This window comes from Lithobates pipiens, unplaced genomic scaffold (genome assembly GCF_037356315.1).
Source record: "Lithobates pipiens isolate NorthernLeopardFrog02 unplaced genomic scaffold, aLitPip1_a1.2 Scaffold_22, whole genome shotgun sequence".
NCBI classification, from domain to species: Eukaryota; Metazoa; Chordata; class Amphibia; order Anura; family Ranidae; genus Lithobates; species Lithobates pipiens.
The window spans coordinates 114,548,612-114,569,349 of NW_027507784.1; the positions used below are offsets into that span (position 1 = coordinate 114,548,612).

At 36.8% G+C, this 20,738-nt stretch overlaps 1 protein-coding gene across 1 annotated transcript; it reads left to right on the forward strand.

Moving 5' to 3' along the window:
* The first annotated feature begins 1,238 nt into the window (after positions 1 to 1,238).
* LOC143924072 (uncharacterized) lies at positions 1,239 to 7,025 on the forward strand. The gene is made up of 2 exons (XM_077448116.1): positions 1,239 to 1,382; positions 3,897 to 7,025. The coding sequence occupies exon 2, from the start codon at positions 3,901 to 3,903 to the stop codon at positions 6,172 to 6,174; it is 2,274 nt and encodes a 757-aa protein (XP_077304242.1). The 5' UTR covers positions 1,239 to 1,382; positions 3,897 to 3,900; the 3' UTR covers positions 6,175 to 7,025.
* The last annotated feature ends 13,713 nt before the right edge of the window (positions 7,026 to 20,738 follow it).

Below are 20,738 nucleotides of genomic sequence, written 5' to 3' on the forward strand. Positions count from 1 at the left end.
AGGGCAAGCATGTCAGTGACACAGAAAGAGCTCCTACTTATGCAGAGTTGCGACAACAATTACAGGCCTTTCAAGTAGGCCCTGGAAAGGAAGTACAGGTAGCTTCCCAGACAGAGGCTAACCGTCATCAATGGTGACAACTACAAGGCCCCAAAATCTTAGCACCTATTTCTCTGGATAGGTGTGGGCGCCCTGTAGTGTCAGCGTTGATTAGGGGCCGTCAATGTGCCATGTTAATCGACACAGGGGCGGCGATATCAATTATGCATGACAAAGATCCCTTAAACTCAACACTATCTTCAGGAAAGCCACTGAAGCTCCAGAGCTTTGCTGGACATAATGTTGAGTCTGCCTTGTCCAAGCCCCTAACAATCCAAATTGGTGAGTTAACCCTAAAACAGCCATTAGCATTAATGTGTTTGCCAAATGAAACCAGCCTGCTGGGTTCAGACTTCTTAATTACCAATGGATGTATGTTGGATCTGACCAACCTGTTATTATTGCAAGGGGTTCCAACTGATCAGAATAGCACCATTGTGATACCTGATTCTCACACAATTGCAGCCATCAAACGCAATGATTTAAAATATGACATACTGGAGATCATTACAGATCACCCAGAACATCAGCTTCTGCACCCTGTGATAGAAAGACATCAGGGATCCTTTGCAAAACACAAACATGACTGTGGAAAGGTAAATACGGTAATACACATCAGTGGGCCAGACCCAGTTCCGCAGAAACAATACCCCTTTCCAAAGGAAGCTATCAGCTACATACAGGAAACCATAGAGTCACTGCTTGACCAAAAGGTCATCAGACCATGTGTATCAACAACAAATGCGCCAATATGGCCGATTCGCAAAAGTACTGACAATTCGTGGAGATTAACAATCGATTACCGCAAATTGAACAGTATTACAAACAATTGCGCCCCCACCGTTGCATCTGTCCCGGATGTGTTGAGCATGTTAAATCCCAAACACAAATATTTCACAGTGCTGGACATATCAAATGGTTTTTGGTCATTACCGTTGTCAGAAGAATGTCAATACAAATTTGCATTTACATTTCTCGGAAAACAGTATACTTTCAATTCTGTCCCTCAAGGATTTCATAACTCTCCTACGTTATTTCATGCAACCATGAGAGATATTTTAATTGATTTTTCTTCTCCAAAGAATCTTTTCCAGTACGTGGACGATTTGTTGCTAGCCACATGCGACAAAGAAGAACATTTGCGGCTATTGGAGGAACTTCTGCAGATCCTAGGAAAGGCGGGACTGAAGTGTAATCCCATTAAGGCACAATTGTTGAAGGAATCTGTGTCTTTTCTTGGGATTACAGTGACAGCAAACGGACGTAAGATAGCAACGGAAAAGGTAAAAGCCATTCTACAATTACCGCTGCCAGTGAGCATCCCGACTCTGAGATCTTTTTTAGGATTGGTAAATTATTCACGGGCTTTCATCCCTGAATTTGCACAAAAATCTGCACCACTGTATGATTTGTTGAAAAAGGATACCCAATGGCAATGGACTGAGCAACACACCAAGGCAGTGCAGGAGCTTAAAGAAGCTTTAGCGCAAGCGCCAGCATTAGCCAACCCAGAGTACCAACTGCCCTTTCACATTGAGACTGCCATATCAGAGACAGCCATGTCAGCTGTTCTGTCACAGGAAATCCATGGGCAACAGAGACCCATTTCATATGCGTCTAAATTATTATCTCCTGTGGAAATGAAGTACTCTCTATGTGAAAAACACCTCCTAGTTACGTTTTGGGCAGTGAAATACTTCACATACATCATAGGACTTAACCCAGTCATCCTGCACACAACGCACACTCCCACTAAATTTTTACTCACAGACCGAGTGAAGGATGGCAATGTATCCAATGCCAGATTGGCCCATTGGGCTTTGTTGCTTCAAGACAGAGACATTAAAGTTCAACACACAAATAATCCGTCCACTAGAGCCCATGGCCTCCTTTACCAGGGAGTACCACATGAATGTGATATCACCCCACAATCAGCGGCACAACAATTCTTTAGACCTTTGTCCCTGAAAACGCAGGCCAAATTTTCACAGATGGATCATGTTTTTACGTGGAGGGTTCTCCATGTGCAGGATTTGGAATATACTATATCAATCCACAAGCAAAGACTCAAACATCAATCTTTCGGTCATGTAAAGTCAAATCAGCACAATTTGCGGAAATGGCTGCAATCGCTCATGCCCTAGAACTGATGAAAGGGGACCAAGAAATTGTTTTATACTCAGATTCTGCGTGGGTCTGTAATGCTCTTACAGAATTTCTGCCCTTCTGGCACACCCACCAGTACATGTCCTCAGATGGGTCTCCACTTAAACATGCATCCCTGTTGAAATATATTGTATCATTGGTGCAAAAGTTGCCAGTCAAACCATGGGTGTGCAAAGTTAAAGGTCATTCAGGTACTGCCCCATACTGGGAACAAAATGAGGCGGCGGATTGCTTGGCCAAACAAGGAGCACAGGGAGGGGAGATCTGGGAAATTCCGTCGAATTTACCGGACCTAGTCTTGTGCCCCAGTGTTTGTGCCCTCACAAAATCCTGCATAGTAGTTCCGGATATTTCGGACATACAATGCCAGGATGACAACATTAAGGAAATAATGCAAAAACTGCAAAATGAGACTGGAGAACTCTCTGAGGGGAATACTTTGGCAAAATATATAAAACACCTCACATTGTCAGAAGATAAAAAGGTATTGTTACATCATGGAGATGAAGTAACTTGGGTGGTTCCTGAAAAATACCAAAATGAAATGATTTACATAGTGCATGACCTGCCTACTGGGGGTCATCAAGGGTCAGAGAAAACAGGTGAGCGGCTCAAGAACATAGGTTGGTGGCCTTCCATGATGGCAGATGTGAAGCAGTATTGTGACAATTGTATTGTCTGTGCACAGGTTAACCCCGCACCAAGGAAGATCAATGCCCCTTTACGAATTAGACTGAAAGAAGGGCCATGGAATGCCTTACAAATGGATTACATGGGACCCTTGCCAGTCACTTCTAGAAACAACAGATTCATCTTCGTAGTCACAGATTTATTTTCTAAATGGGCAGAGATCTTCCCAACCAAAAGTAACACTGCACAAAATACGGCTAAGATTTTAGTGGAACAGGTGTTCAGTAGATGGGGGCTCCCAGGATCAATAGAGTCAGATCAGGGGACCCATTTTACTGGAAAGGTGGTAAAAACCTGCCTACAGATGTTAGGGGTGGAGCAAAAATTTCACATTCCATATCACCCAGAATCTTCAGGTCAGGTTGAAAGAGCCAATCGGCAGATTAAGACAATGCTAAAAAAATTTGTACACATCAATGGTAAGAACTGGGATAATCTGCTGCCATTACTGGCCATGGCCATCCGAGCAACCCCCTCATATGCTACCCGGCTGACACCCTTTGAAGTGCTGACAGGTAGACAGATGAGACTCCCTGAACATCTCTGGCTAGAGATGCATACACCTACCATAGACAGACTGTCAATGGACCAATACCTCCTTAAACTCCAAAAAGCGGTAAAAGAGATCCATGTATTTGCCGCAGCACAAATGGGTAAAAGTCAAAAGAAAGCCAAGGCGTATTTTGACAAAGGGGTTCGAGAATGCACTTGGGCCATAGGAGACCGAGTTATGTTCTTGGAACTACGTCCCCTGGATCACAGTCTAAGTCAAAAATGGAGAGGTCCATTTTCTATTATTGATAAATTAAGTCCTTCTGTATATAAAATCAGAATAGAGGCGGGCAAAAAGACACAAGATAAATGGGTTCATGCGAACCAACTGAAACAGTTCCATGGAGCCAAAGAAATCAACTAAAATGTGCTGCTTTCTTTCCTTTTAGAGCCATGAAGTCGATGTGGATCGTTATCCTGCTCCAGCTGATCACAACTACCAAGGAAGAGGAGACTGGACCACTCATCAGCGTGATCGTTGACAAGAATCCTGTCTACTGCCTAGAGGGGGAATCCATTTTATTACCTGTGGCCATTGTAGGGACTGTGGGGAAGCAAGTATATTGGTGGAGTCCCATTGATAATCATCTCGTCTGGGGTAACGGCGTCGCAGGGAATATCACTGACTACCTGGATAGAGTCATGAGTTTTCAGAATGGATCCTTGTTGATTCAAGAGACACGGTTGAGTGATGCCGGAGAGTGGAAATATTCTTTTGTTATCTCCATCCCCTTGTCCAGCAACACACAGGCATCCACTCTTCAGTACGTCCCAGGAAAAGTCACCTTGCACGTGTCCCCAAAGACTAACACCCCTGCTCCTACCATTTTGCCCAAAAATACAGCTGCAATCCCCTACTATGAACCAACATCCTTGGAATGCCCATCACTGCAAGAGGGACCACCTAGTGGCCTAACGGCAACATCAATCCCTGGAATTCTGTTCAATAACGTTAAGTTCATTCATGTACCCGTGGTACTTAATTTGTCCCAGTGGAACATGGCTGAATTCGGCTCATGTGCCCGGACAAATGTGTCTCTGTTTTACTCCTCCTTGCTGGTAGATTTGATTGCCTCCCATGCAAGCCGAACTCAGGACCCATTTGCAGAACCAAACCTCACTCCCCATAGGGGCATTTTCAGATCCAGAAAGTTAAAGGGGTTGGACAGCATACTTGGGTCCATCCCAGGACTTTTTGGATCTGGCATGTCAATTTGGAACCGAGCCGATTTGTCAGCGATTCGCAGGCATATCGGAAATTTTGAACAAAAAGAGGGTCGGCAAGTGCTGAAACCAGTTCTGCAGGGTGTTGAGGGGCTTGCAGAGGAGGAAAGGTTTACGGTGTATAACATGAAAGATATTGCCCAGTTGTTTGAAAAGACACAACAGAAAATCAACGAAATCATAAACATAAATAATCAGAAAGCTAGAGAGGATGGTATGGGGAAAGAGGTAATATGCACTGCGTATGGAAATTTTGTTTTAACCAAGGTCACTAATATCATCCGAGATATCCAAGCAGGTAAAATCCCTGATATATTAAGAGATACCGACCTTACCCAATGGTATTGTACTCACACTAATAATAGTGGTGGAATGAATGTACATTCTGGAGACAAGTGCAAACCTCTGCCAGTTTCCACAATTCGAAATATAGGGATAGTAACACCACACCCAAATAGAGGGCCATTTGCTTGCAAGAAGAGCCCGTCCCTGTGCGCCTACCGGGACCTAATGTATGTTTCCTTCACCATGTCGCTGCCAGTGTTCCATCCACAAGATGACTACTTTAACACGATGGCGTCCATACACTCCCTCGGGTACCTTGAAAACGACGTGTACAAGGAAAGGTTGCACCTCCCCGAAATGCTCATTCAAGTTCAAGGGCGATGGAAAGCACCACACACTGCCTGCTGCACTGTCAAAGACAATAGGTACTTATGCCGTTGTGATGTGTTTGAAATTGACACTCCAGTCTGTGGTCTAAGCAATGACCCGGATCCCACCGCCAAAGTAGCGAGGGACCCCCAACTGGAAAGTCCACGCCACCCACCTCAAGAAACCAGCACAAGTGAGATGGAAGCTAACTGCCCAGTGAAGCTGTCAAAATGGAGAACACCTAGCACAAAGGTCACCTACCACATGGATGGACTGTACTGTGTCGTTACCAATCACCAGACATTTCTCTATGGGGGTCAGTCGTGTCCCATACCCTATCCAAATTTTTGCTTCATTCCACACGAGTACACTATTATTGGGCAAACTGTAGTAACCCCCATACCAGTGTTAACAGAAGACTATATCATTGAGAGTCCCCCTGATGTCCCAGATCCTATAACCTATCTACCCCATTTTGATATAAAAATTGATACTCTGTCAGTAAACCTTCACAATCTGCTCGCAAGGAAGGATACCCATATAATTCAAATTAGTAATGATATGGAGAAAACAGGGAAAAGGTTGAATGAACTTTTACATGATGGGGATTTCAGTTTGGTCACCACCAGGACCTGGGTAGAAATGGGAATAAAAGGTCTTCTCATATTGCAGTGTGGGGTACTGTTATTTATGACGGGTATGGTGATATATCTCGGCCGACTTCTAAGATGGCAGAGAGAGAAACTGAACTCACTAATGGAGATTAGACATATACAATTACTCACTTAAGTGTGGCGTCGTTTCATTGGACTCAACTTGCCACAAGGGGTCATCTGTTGCCTTATGAGGAGTTTATGAGTAATCTCCATTAGCAACTGGGAATATTTGTATTATAGATGTAGATATTAGTATAAGAAATAAAGAAGTAGTTTAGCTTAACCGGCACAGATGGTTTGATGTACAGGAACAGACGTCTGGTCAGCGTATATAATTCAATTAACAATACCTTTGTCTCACAGGTATGCTAAGTGTGGGTGTGAGGGAGATGTCCTGCTGTTTACCTAATGTAATAATCAAAACCCACGAACAGATACCATTTGGGGTGTGTAGTCGGTACGGAGCCGAATTCATTTGCTAGATAAAGGCTTGTGTATTCTTCCGTGCTAATCCACCATTTATCCATTTCAAAGGGTGGTTGATATGCTTAAAATATTTCTTTGATCTGTTCAGGAATGGACAATTTACCCCGGCTGGGACTATGCATAGTTAAGTGTCCTATTCAAGAGCAAACTTCCTCTTTAATTAAGTGGGCTTCAGACTAATTATCGCTAACCAATCAGTGTGGTCCTATGCAAGTCAATGAGAGATGGCCCTTTTTAAGGAGACCCCAACCCTAGGGTAATGGCAGATGAGAACTGACCAGAGCTATGGACCAATATTAGGTAACATATCAGATCATCTCCCAGCACTTACAAGGTATACCGAATTGTCATATGTCCTGTTTTGTATTGTAATGAATGTATTGTACTCTTGTTGTATTTTAAACTAATATTTTACTCCCTCACTTAGACTATAGATATTTTCTGTGTATTAGATAAACCTGTAACGTACTCTAATAAATGGTGTTATGTTAAACCTCCCTTTCCTTTGTCAATAAGAATTCTCTTTTCAACCCATATCATATCTTCTGATTAATAAATCAGAAATATAGATTTTGAAGGTTAACATGTCTCTGGGCTCTCATAAACTGTTGGATTATAGAGAGCTTTCGTTTTATACGGTTCTTCTGCTTGTGTTGCATAGTGATATAATTTGTGACAACACCCATAAGGACAGAATGCAGTTTTTGTGGGTCTTTTTTCAATAAAGACATACATTTTAACATCAGGTGGTAAAAGTCTTGGCCTTTTCTTGGGTCCCATTTGCACTAGGTCGGTGGTACAAATCCATTCCCCTTCATAGCTGTCAGGTATAAAAGATAATTCATCTAAGGTTCTCACAGACAGGGCAGTTGATCCAGGTAGCAAAATTGTCTGATGGAATGGTCTGCTGTCAAATATCTGTAAGAAAATAATGGGGTAAGTATTCTATATTTTATATATTATATCATTTTTTTTAAAAAGACATTAAAAAAGACACATGGCACATACAGTACACTTACCAAACATACATTTTCTTAAAAGATATTTTAAACTATGACTAAATAAAACAAATATTGTGAACCTCTAGGTGTTGGGTGAAAAAATTTCCAGACTGCAGAGCACTAGAGCATTTGTGTAAGGTAAACCAAACCAACTTCTTAAATATCAATTTTCATTAGCTTCCCATTATGCTACCCTTATGTACGGCTTCACTTTCCACAGAGTAAAACATTTGTTTTAAAAAATGTGTGCCTATAACGCATAAAAGAACTTTAAAAACAATCAGGATATACAGTTAAATCAGTCAACTTCTACACAACAAAGATAAATCAGATAAGGTATAGACTAAATAATCCAACTTACCTCCTCAGGAATTGCATCTGCCTGAATATCCATAGTCACAGTTGTGTTCGCTGATGGTCTGAAAAGGGTAGGGCAGTGAGATTTCTGAAATACAGTTTGTTTTTATGCCCGTGTCAACCATCCACACCCCTTATTCACTGTTCAAATGCAAATTAATTTAATCGCTCCACCATTCCTATCCAATACACATTGTATGAAACTATATCCTGTTTACACCTGAAAGAGGAATTTACATATATGAATCTGCTTTGCAGAACAAAAGATATTGTTTTAACTTTAGGTTTTCTTAATGGATAATCTTAAACTAAAAAAAATAGATTATATTAACAAATACATTCAACAATACATATATAGCTTTTATAGAACGTTATTCAAGATTTTGGTGGCTAGATCACATTTATTAAGACTGTATTTATATTTAAAACTAACTTAGTATCAAATTGCCATTCTTATATGTTCATCAATAGTGGCTACAGTCACATTAATTTAAATTGTATTTGAATTGAGAATGGAATTTTTTCTCGACAATATAAGATGTTATTTAAGGGTTTTTCTTAGTGGACAAATTCACGTGAATTTTTAAGTTGTATTTGGAAATAATATAATTTGGTTGAAATTAAATAACATAGTGGACCAGTCACTTTTGTTCAAGAAAATCAACCCCACAGAGTGATTATGAATTGCTGAAGCCATCATGTTTGAACAAGAAGATTTGTTAAATTCTGAAAGCATAAGCTGTTTTTTAGAAGACTGCTAAGTTTACTGTACACTATTACCATAGTATATGGAAATATTTTTAGTGCAATTGGTTTAGTTAGGAAGATATCATCCATTTGGCAGTTATGGAGTTCTGCTAAGATTATTTAAAATGCTTTGTGTCATGTTATAAAACCTCTAGCCTACTCAACTGAACAGAAGAAAACCAGTCAACTCCCATATACCTATGGGCACTTTATATGTTCTATATTATATTGAAATAAATCAATTTTCTTTCCCCATGCTGCTCAAGGCTTTCCAGAAAGGTGGCACAGACATCTTCATAAAAATATCATGGAATGTGCAGAGATAGATGCTGGCTGTCCAAGAACAAGATAGTAGGTGTGAAAGTTGTGAAAACGCCCTGTTCTAGATGCATAACCCAAATCAATCACCATGATAAAATAATATTTCATGTGTAAGACAGATGGTGTCATAGGCCCCAACCCTTGCTCGGCTCTGGTTGTTCCAGTTAGATGTAGATGTCCTCTTTCAGGGAAAGTGGGTGCAGATTTTGGAAAGAGAAAAGACACCAGTTAAACAAGAGGCATGCAAGAAAAAACCATCTATTCCAAACTGGAATAACCATCCATAGAGTTACAGTTCAGGGGTCAATTTTAGACATGTAAGCCTTACACCAAGTGGCTGATTTCCTACATGCATAAAAAGGGTCACCTTTTAAGGGAAGTTGTATTTTGCAATGACAAGTCCCTACAGGTTAGTGAATGTCGTCAAATTTCACTATGCCAACAATACCCAATCACTTGCTAGGAAATTAAAAAAAGAAAACGAATTTTTGCTCTCACGTGATTGGATGCTGAAAGTCAACAGAGCTTCACCTCATTCACTAAGCGCTGGGTAAAAAAAATCTCCTGTGTGGTAAAAATTAAATAAACCTCTAAACCTTTAAGATTTGCCCTTACATTTAACCATCTAAATGAAAGCCCATCTTTTACACCTTCTCTTCATTGTTTTTCAAAATATCTAGAAAAATTACATTGACAATGTGTTTTTCTACCTAACAAGCAATTAGTCTCAAACATGTATTTGTAATGGTGTTAGTTAAGTTAAACAAATATGATTGGTTTCAACTTGTCAAAATAATTTCAACTTTTGAGTCAATTGACACACATCCCAAATATCATACTCTAGAGTCCTGAGTTGAGTTGTATGCTAGTAGGTTGAAAAGGACACAAAAAAAACAATAACATAATTTTTTTTCTAATTTTATTTTTTTCAAAAATAAATATATCAATTAAAACATCAACAATTCTGATTTTGAAGGAAACGCTTGAGCAATCTTTTCTTTGGATGGATCTTCAACGACTGTTTTGATACAGCTGTCTCTGGGCTCTCATAAACTGTTGGATTATAGAGAGCTTTCGTTTTATACGGTTCTTCTGCTTGTGTTGCATAGTGATATAATTTGTGACAACACCCATAAGGACAGAATGCAGTTTTTGTGGGTCTTTTTTCAATAAAGACATACATTTTAACATCAGGTGGTAAAAGTCTTGGCCTTTTCTTGGGTCCCATTTGCACTAGGTCGGTGGTACAAATCCATTCCCCTTCATAGCTGTCAGGTATGAAAGATAATTCATCTAAGGTTCTCACAGACAGGGCAGTTGATCCAGGTAGCAAAATTGTCTGATGGAATGGTCTGCTGTCAAATATCTGTAAGAAAATAATGGGGTAAGTATTCTATATTTTATATATTATATCTTTTTTTTAAAAAGACATTAAAAAAGACACATGGCACATACAGTACACTTACCAAACATACATTTTCTTAAAAGATATTTTAAACTATGACTAAATAAAACAAATATTGTGAACCTCTAGGTGTTGGGTGAAATAATTTCCAGACTGCAGAGCACTAGAGCATTTGTGTAAGGTAAACCAAACCAACTTCTTAAATATCAATTTTCATTAGCTTCCCATTATGCTACCCTTATGTACGGCTTCACTTTCCACAGAGTAAAACATTTGTTTTAAAAAATGTGTGCCTATAACGCATAAAAGAACTTTAAAAACAATCAGGATATACAGTTAAATCAGTCAACTTCTACACAACAAAGATAAATCAGATAAGGTATAGACTAAATAATCCAACTTACCTCCTCAGGAATTGCATCTGCCTGAATATCCATAGTCACAGTTGTGTTCGCTGATGGTCTGAAAAGGGTAGGGCAGTGAGATTTCTGAAATACAGTTTGTTTTTATGCCCGTGTCAACCATCCACACCCCTTATTCACTGTTCAAATGCAAATTAATTTAATCGCTCCACCATTCCTATCCAATACACATTGTATGAAACTATATCCTGTTTACACCTGAAAGAGGAATTTACATATATGAATCTGCTTTGCAGAACAAAAGATATTGTTTTAACTTTAGGTTTTCTTAATGGATAATCTTAAACTAAAAAAAATAGATTATATTAACAAATACATTCAACAATACATATATAGCTTTTATAGAACGTTATTCAAGATTTTGGTGGCTAGATCACATTTATTAAGACTGTATTTATATTTAAAACTAACTTAGTATCAAATTGCCATTCTTATATGTTCATCAATAGTGGCTACAGTCACATTAATTTAAATTGTATTTGAATTGAGAATGGATTTTTTTCTCGACAATATAAGATGTTATTTAAGGGTTTTTCTTGGTGGACAAATTCACGTGAATTTTTAAGTTGTATTTGGAAATAATATAATTTGGTTGAAATTAAATAACATAGTGGACCAGTCACTTTTGTTCAAGAAAATCAACCCCACAGAGTGATTATGAATTGCTGAAGCCATCATGTTTGAACAAGAAGATTTGTTAAATTCTGAAAGCATAAGCTGTTTTTTAGAAGACTGCTAAGTTTACTGTACACTATTACCATAGTATATGGAAATATTTTAAGTGCAATTGGTTTAGTTAGGAAGATATCATACATTTGGCAGTTATGGAGTTCTGCTAAGATTATTTAAAATGCTTTGTGTCATGTTATAAAACCTCTAGCCTACTCAACTGAACAGAAGAAAACCAGTCAACTCCCATATACCTATGGGCACTTTATATGTTCTATATTATATTGAAATAAATCAATTTTCTTTCCCCATGCTGCTCAAGGCTTTCCAGAAAGGTGGCACAGACATCTTCATAAAAATATCATGGAATGTGCAGAGATAGATGCTGGCTGTCCAAGAATAAGATAGTAGGTGTGAAAGTTGTGAAAACGCCCTGTTCTAGATGCATAACCCAAATCAATCACCATGATAAAATAATATTTCATGTGTAAGACAGATGGTGTCATAGGCCCCAACCCTTGCTCGGCTCTGGTTGTTCCAGTTAGATGTAGATGTCCTCTTTCAGGGAAAGTGGGTGCAGATTTTGGAAAGAGAAAAGACACCAGTTAACAAGAGGCATGCAAGAAAAGACCATCTATTCCAAACTGGAATAACCATCCATAGAGTTACAGTTCAGGGGTCAATTTTAGACATGTAAGCCTTACACCAAGTGGCTGATTTCCTACATGCATAAAAAGGGTCACCTTTTAAGGGAAGTTGTATTTTGCAATGACGTGTCCCTACAGGTTAGTGAATGTCGTCAAATTTCACTATGCCAACAATACCCAATCACTTGCTAGGAAATTAAAAAAAGAAAACTAATTTTTGCTCTCACGTGATTGGATGCTGAAAGTCAACAGAGCTTCACCTCATTCACTAAGCGCTGGGTAAAAAAATCTCCTGTGTGGTAAAAATTAAATAAACCTCTAAACCTTTAAGATTTGCCCTTACATTTAACCATCTAAATGAAAGCCCATCTTTTACACCTTCTCTTCATTGTTTTTCAAAATATCTAGAAAAATTACATTGACAATGTGTTTTTCTACCTAACAAGCAATTATTCTCAAACATGTATTTGTAATGGTGTTAGTTAAGTTAAACAAATATGATTGGTTTCAACTTGTCAAAATAATTTCAACTTTTGAGTCAATTGACACACATCCCAAATATCATACTCTAGAGTCCTGAGTTGAGTTGTATGCTAGTAGGTTGAAAAGGACACAAAAAAAACAATAACATAATTTTTTTTCTAATTTTATTTTTTTCAAAAATAAATATATCAATTAAAACATCAACAATTCTGATTTTGAAGGAAACGCTTGAGCAATCTTTTCTTTGGATGGATCTTCAACGACTGTTTTGATACAGCTGTCTCTGGGCTCTCATAAACTGTTGGATTATAGAGAGCTTTCGTTTTATACGGTTCTTCTGCTTGTGTTGCATAGTGATATAATTTGTGACAACACCCATAAGGACAGAATGCAGTTTTTGTGGGTCTTTTTTCAATAAAGACATACATTTTAACATCAGGTGGTAAAAGTCTTGGCCTTTTCTTGGGTCCCATTTGCACTAGGTCGGTGGTACAAATCCATTCCCCTTCATAGCTGTCAGGTATAAAAGATAATTCATCTAAGGTTCTCACAGACAGGGCAGTTGATCCAGGTAGCAAAATTGTCTGATGGAATGGTCTGCTGTCAAATATCTGTAAGAAAATAATGGGGTAAGTATTCTATATTTTATATATTATATCATTTTTTTTAAAAAGACATTAAAAAAGACACATGGCACATACAGTACACTTACCAAACATACATTTTCTTAAAAGATATTTTAAACTATGACTAAATAAAACAAATATTGTGAACCTCTAGGTGTTGGGTGAAATAATTTCCAGACTGCAGAGCACTAGAGCATTTGTGTAAGGTAAACCAAACCAACTTCTTAAATATCAATTTTCATTAGCTTCCCATTATGCTACCCTTATGTACGGCTTCACTTTCCACAGAGTAAAACATTTGTTTTAAAAAATGTGTGCCTATAACGCATAAAAGAACTTTAAAAACAATCAGGATATACAGTTAAATCAGTCAACTTCTACACAACAAAGATAAATCAGATAAGGTATAGACTAAATAATCCAACTTACCTCCTCAGGAATTGCATCTGCCTGAATATCCATAGTCACAGTTGTGTTCGCTGATGGTCTGAAAAGGGTAGGGCAGTGAGATTTCTGAAATACAGTTTGTTTTTATGCCCGTGTCAACCATCCACACCCCTTATTCACTGTTCAAATGCAAATTAATTTAATCGCTCCACCATTCCTATCCAATACACATTGTATGAAACTATATCCTGTTTACACCTGAAAGAGGAATTTACATATATGAATCTGCTTTGCAGAACAAAAGATATTGTTTTAACTTTAGGTTTTCTTAATGGATAATCTTAAACTAAAAAAAATAGATTATATTAACAAATACATTCAACAATACATATATAGCTTTTATAGAACGTTATTCAAGATTTTGGTGGCTAGATCACATTTATTAAGACTGTATTTATATTTAAAACTAACTTAGTATCAAATTGCCATTCTTATATGTTCATCAATAGTGGCTACAGTCACATTAATTTAAATTGTATTTGAATTGAGAATGGAATTTTTTCTCGACAATATAAGATGTTATTTAAGGGTTTTTCTTAGTGGACAAATTCACGTGAATTTTTAAGTTGTATTTGGAAATAATATAATTTGGTTGAAATTAAATAACATAGTGGACCAGTCACTTTTGTTCAAGAAAATCAACCCCACAGAGTGATTATGAATTGCTGAAGCCATCATGTTTGAACAAGAAGATTTGTTAAATTCTGAAAGCATAAGCTGTTTTTTAGAAGACTGCTAAGTTTACTGTACACTATTACCATAGTATATGGAAATATTTTTAGTGCAATTGGTTTAGTTAGGAAGATATCATCCATTTGGCAGTTATGGAGTTCTGCTAAGATTATTTAAAATGCTTTGTGTCATGTTATAAAACCTCTAGCCTACTCAACTGAACAGAAGAAAACCAGTCAACTCCCATATACCTATGGGCACTTTATATGTTCTATATTATATTGAAATAAATCAATTTTCTTTCCCCATGCTGCTCAAGGCTTTCCAGAAAGGTGGCACAGACATCTTCATAAAAATATCATGGAATGTGCAGAGATAGATGCTGGCTGTCCAAGAACAAGATAGTAGGTGTGAAAGTTGTGAAAACGCCCTGTTCTAGATGCATAACCCAAATCAATCACCATGATAAAATAATATTTCATGTGTAAGACAGATGGTGTCATAGGCCCCAACCCTTGCTCGGCTCTGGTTGTTCCAGTTAGATGTAGATGTCCTCTTTCAGGGAAAGTGGGTGCAGATTTTGGAAAGAGAAAAGACACCAGTTAAACAAGAGGCATGCAAGAAAAAACCATCTATTCCAAACTGGAATAACCATCCATAGAGTTACAGTTCAGGGGTCAATTTTAGACATGTAAGCCTTACACCAAGTGGCTGATTTCCTACATGCATAAAAAGGGTCACCTTTTAAGGGAAGTTGTATTTTGCAATGACAAGTCCCTACAGGTTAGTGAATGTCGTCAAATTTCACTATGCCAACAATACCCAATCACTTGCTAGGAAATTAAAAAAAGAAAACGAATTTTTGCTCTCACGTGATTGGATGCTGAAAGTCAACAGAGCTTCACCTCATTCACTAAGCGCTGGGTAAAAAAAATCTCCTGTGTGGTAAAAATTAAATAAACCTCTAAACCTTTAAGATTTGCCCTTACATTTAACCATCTAAATGAAAGCCCATCTTTTACACCTTCTCTTCATTGTTTTTCAAAATATCTAGAAAAATTACATTGACAATGTGTTTTTCTACCTAACAAGCAATTAGTCTCAAACATGTATTTGTAATGGTGTTAGTTAAGTTAAACAAATATGATTGGTTTCAACTTGTCAAAATAATTTCAACTTTTGAGTCAATTGACACACATCCCAAATATCATACTCTAGAGTCCTGAGTTGAGTTGTATGCTAGTAGGTTGAAAAGGACACAAAAAAAACAATAACATAATTTTTTTTCTAATTTTATTTTTTTCAAAAATAAATATATCAATTAAAACATCAACAATTCTGATTTTGAAGGAAACGCTTGAGCAATCTTTTCTTTGGATGGATCTTCAACGACTGTTTTGATACAGCTGTCTCTGGGCTCTCATAAACTGTTGGATTATAGAGAGCTTTCGTTTTATACGGTTCTTCTGCTTGTGTTGCATAGTGATATAATTTGTGACAACACCCATAAGGACAGAATGCAGTTTTTGTGGGTCTTTTTTCAATAAAGACATACATTTTAACATCAGGTGGTAAAAGTCTTGGCCTTTTCTTGGGTCCCATTTGCACTAGGTCGGTGGTACAAATCCATTCCCCTTCATAGCTGTCAGGTATGAAAGATAATTCATCTAAGGTTCTCACAGACAGGGCAGTTGATCCAGGTAGCAAAATTGTCTGATGGAATGGTCTGCTGTCAAATATCTGTAAGAAAATAATGGGGTAAGTATTCTATATTTTATATATTATATCTTTTTTTTAAAAAGACATTAAAAAAGACACATGGCACATACAGTACACTTACCAAACATACATTTTCTTAAAAGATATTTTAAACTATGACTAAATAAAACAAATATTGTGAACCTCTAGGTGTTGGGTGAAATAATTTCCAGACTGCAGAGCACTAGAGCATTTGTGTAAGGTAAACCAAACCAACTTCTTAAATATCAATTTTCATTAGCTTCCCATTATGCTACCCTTATGTACGGCTTCACTTTCCACAGAGTAAAACATTTGTTTTAAAAAATGTGTGCCTATAACGCATAAAAGAACTTTAAAAACAATCAGGATATACAGTTAAATCAGTCAACTTCTACACAACAAAGATAAATCAGATAAGGTATAGACTAAATAATCCAACTTACCTCCTCAGGAATTGCATCTGCCTGAATATCCATAGTCACAGTTGTGTTCGCTGATGGTCTGAAAAGGGTAGGGCAGTGAGATTTCTGAAATACAGTTTGTTTTTATGCCCGTGTCAACCATCCACACCCCTTATTCACTGTTCAAATGCAAATTAATTTAATCGCTCCACCATTCCTATCCAATACACATTGTATGAAACTATATCCTGTTTACACCTGAAAGAGGAATTTACATATATGAATCTGCTTTGCAGAACAAAAGATATTGTTTTAACTTTAGGTTTTCTTAATGGATAATCTTAAACTAAAAAAAATAGATTATATTAACAAATACATTCAACAATACATATATAGCTTTTATAGAACGTTATTCAAGATTTTGGTGGCTAGATCACATTTATTAAGACTGTATTTATATTTAAAACTAACTTAGTATCAAATTGCCATTCTTATATGTTCATCAATAGTGGCTACAGTCACATTAATTTAAATTGTATTTGAATTGAGAATGGATTTTTTTCTCGACAATATAAGATGTTATTTAAGGGTTTTTCTTGGTGGACAAATTCACGTGAATTTTTAAGTTGTATTTGGAAATAATATAATTTGGTTGAAATTAAATAACATAGTGGACCAGTCACTTTTGTTCAAGAAAATCAACCCCACAGAGTGATTATGAATTGCTGAAGCCATCATGTTTGAACAAGAAGATTTGTTAAATTCTGAAAGCATAAGCTGTTTTTTAGAAGACTGCTAAGTTTACTGTACACTATTACCATAGTATATGGAAATATTTTAAGTGCAATTGGTTTAGTTAGGAAGATATCATACATTTGGCAGTTATGGAGTTCTGCTAAGATTATTTAAAATGCTTTGTGTCATGTTATAAAACCTCTAGCCTACTCAACTGAACAGAAGAAAACCAGTCAACTCCCATATACCTATGGGCACTTTATATGTTCTATATTATATTGAAATAAATCAATTTTCTTTCCCCATGCTGCTCAAGGCTTTCCAGAAAGGTGGCACAGACATCTTCATAAAAATATCATGGAATGTGCAGAGATAGATGCTGGCTGTCCAAGAATAAGATAGTAGGTGTGAAAGTTGTGAAAACGCCCTGTTCTAGATGCATAACCCAAATCAATCACCATGATAAAATAATATTTCATGTGTAAGACAGATGGTGTCATAGGCCCCAACCCTTGCTCGGCTCTGGTTGTTCCAGTTAGATGTAGATGTCCTCTTTCAGGGAAAGTGGGTGCAGATTTTGGAAAGAGAAAAGACACCAGTTAACAAGAGGCATGCAAGAAAAGACCATCTATTCCAAACTGGAATAACCATCCATAGAGTTACAGTTCAGGGGTCAATTTTAGACATGTAAGCCTTACACCAAGTGGCTGATTTCCTACATGCATAAAAAGGGTCACCTTTTAAGGGAAGTTGTATTTTGCAATGACGTGTCCCTACAGGTTAGTGAATGTCGTCAAATTTCACTATGCCAACAATACCCAATCACTTGCTAGGAAATTAAAAAAAGAAAACTAATTTTTGCTCTCACGTGATTGGATGCTGAAAGTCAACAGAGCTTCACCTCATTCACTAAGCGCTGGGTAAAAAAATCTCCTGTGTGGTAAAAATTAAATAAACCTCTAAACCTTTAAGATTTGCCCTTACATTTAACCATCTAAATGAAAGCCCATCTTTTACACCTTCTCTTCATTGTTTTTCAAAATATCTAGAAAAATTACATTGACAATGTGTTTTTCTACCTAACAAGCAATTATTCTCAAACATGTATTTGTAATGGTGTTAGTTAAGTTAAACAAATATGATTGGTTTCAACTTGTCAAAATAATTTCAACTTTTGAGTCAATTGACACACATCCCAAATATCATACTCTAGAGTCCTGAGTTGAGTTGTATGCTAGTAGGTTGAAAAGGACACAAAAAAAACAATAACATAATTTTTTTTCTAATTTTATTTTTTTCAAAAATAAATATATCAATTAAAACATCAACAATTCTGATTTTGAAGGAAACGCTTGAGCAATCTTTTCTTTGGATGGATCTTCAACGACTGTTTTGATACAGCTGTCTCTGGGCTCTCATAAACTGTTGGATTATAGAGAGCTTTCGTTTTATACGGTTCTTCTGCTTGTGTTGCATAGTGATATAATTTGTGACAACACCCATAAGGACAGAATGCAGTTTTTGTGGGTCTTTTTTCAATAAAGACATACATTTTAACATCAGGTGGTAAAAGTCTTGGCCTTTTCTTGGGTCCCATTTGCACTAGGTCGGTGGTACAAATCCATTCCCCTTCATAGCTGTCAGGTATAAAAGATAATTCATCTAAGGTTCTCACAGACAGGGCAGTTGATCCAGGTAGCAAAATTGTCTGATGGAATGGTCTGCTGTCAAATATCTGTAAGAAAATAATGGGGTAAGTATTCTATATTTTATATATTATATCATTTTTTTTAAAAAGACATTAAAAAAGACACATGGCACATACAGTACACTTACCAAACATACATTTTCTTAAAAGATATTTTAAACTATGACTAAATAAAACAAATATTGTGAACCTCTAGGTGTTGGGTGAAATAATTTCCAGACTGCAGAGCACTAGAGCATTTGTGTAAGGTAAACCAAACCAACTTCTTAAATATCAATTTTCATTAGCTTCCCATTATGCTACCCTTATGTACGGCTTCACTTTCCACAGAGTAAAACATTTGTTTTAAAAAATGTGTGCCTATAACGCATAAAAGAACTTTAAAAACAATCAGGATATACAGTTAAATCAGTCAACTTCTACACAACAAAGATAAATCAGATAAGGTATAGACTAAATAATCCAACTTACCTCCTCAGGAATTGCATCTGCCTGAATATCCATAGTCACAGTTGTGTTCGCTGATGGTCTGAAAAGGGTAGGGCAGTGAGATTTCTGAAATACAGTTTGTTTTTATGCCCGTGTCAACCATCCACACCCCTTATTCACTGTTCAAATGCAAATTAATTTAATCGCTCCACCATTCCTATCCAATACACATTGTATGAAACTATATCCTGTTTACACCTGAAAGAGGAATTTACATATATGAATCTGCTTTGCAGAACAAAAGATATTGTTTTAACTTTAGGTTTTCTTAATGGATAATCTTAAACTAAAAAAAATAGATTATATTAACAAATACATTCAACAATACATATATAGCTTTTATAGAACGTTATTCAAGATTTTGGTGGCTAGATCACATTTATTAAGACTGTATTTATATTTAAAACTAACTTAGTATCAAATTGCCATTCTTATATGTTCATCAATAGTGGCTACAGTCACATTAATTTAAATTGTATTTGAATTGAGAATGGAATTTTTTCTCGACAATATAAGATGTTATTTAAGGGTTTTTCTTAGTGGACAAATTCACGTGAATTTTTAAGTTGTATTTGGAAATAATATAATTTGGTTGAAATTAAATAACATAGTGGACCAGTCACTTTTGTTCAAGAAAATCAACCCCACAGAGTGATTATGAATTGCTGAAGCCATCATGTTTGAACAAGAAGATTTGTTAAATTCTGAAAGCATAAGCTGTTTTTTAGAAGACTGCTAAGTTTACAGTACACTATTACCATAGTATATGGAAATATTTTTAGTGCAATTGGTTTAGTTAGGAAGATATCATCCATTTGGCAGTTATGGAGTTCTGCTAAGATTATTTAAAATGCTTTGTGTCATGTTATAAAACCTCTAGCCTACTCAACTGAACAGAAGAAAACCAGTCAACTCCCATATACCTATGGGCACTTTATATGTTCTATATTATATTGAAATAAATCAATTTTCTTTCCCCATGCTGCTCAAGGCTTTCCAGAAAGGTGGCACAGACATCTTCATAAAAATATCATGGAATGTGCAGAGATAGATGCTGGCTGTCCAAGAACAAGATAGTAGGTGTGAAAGTTGTGAAAACGCCCTGTTCTAGATGCATAACCCAAATCAATCACCATGATAAAATAATATTTCATGTGTAAGACAGATGGTGTCATAGGCCCCAACCCTTGCTCGGCTCTGGTTGTTCCAGTTAGATGTAGATGTCCTCTTTCAGGGAAAGTGGGTGCAGATTTTGGAAAGAGAAAAGACACCAGTTAACAAGAGGCATGCAAGAAAAAACCATCTATTCCAAACTGGAATAACCATCCATAGAGTTACAGT

Coding starts and splice junctions, on each gene's coding strand:
- LOC143924072 (XM_077448116.1), top strand. CDS start 3,901: ATGAAGTCGATGTGGATCGTTATCCTGCTCCAGCTGATCACAACTACC.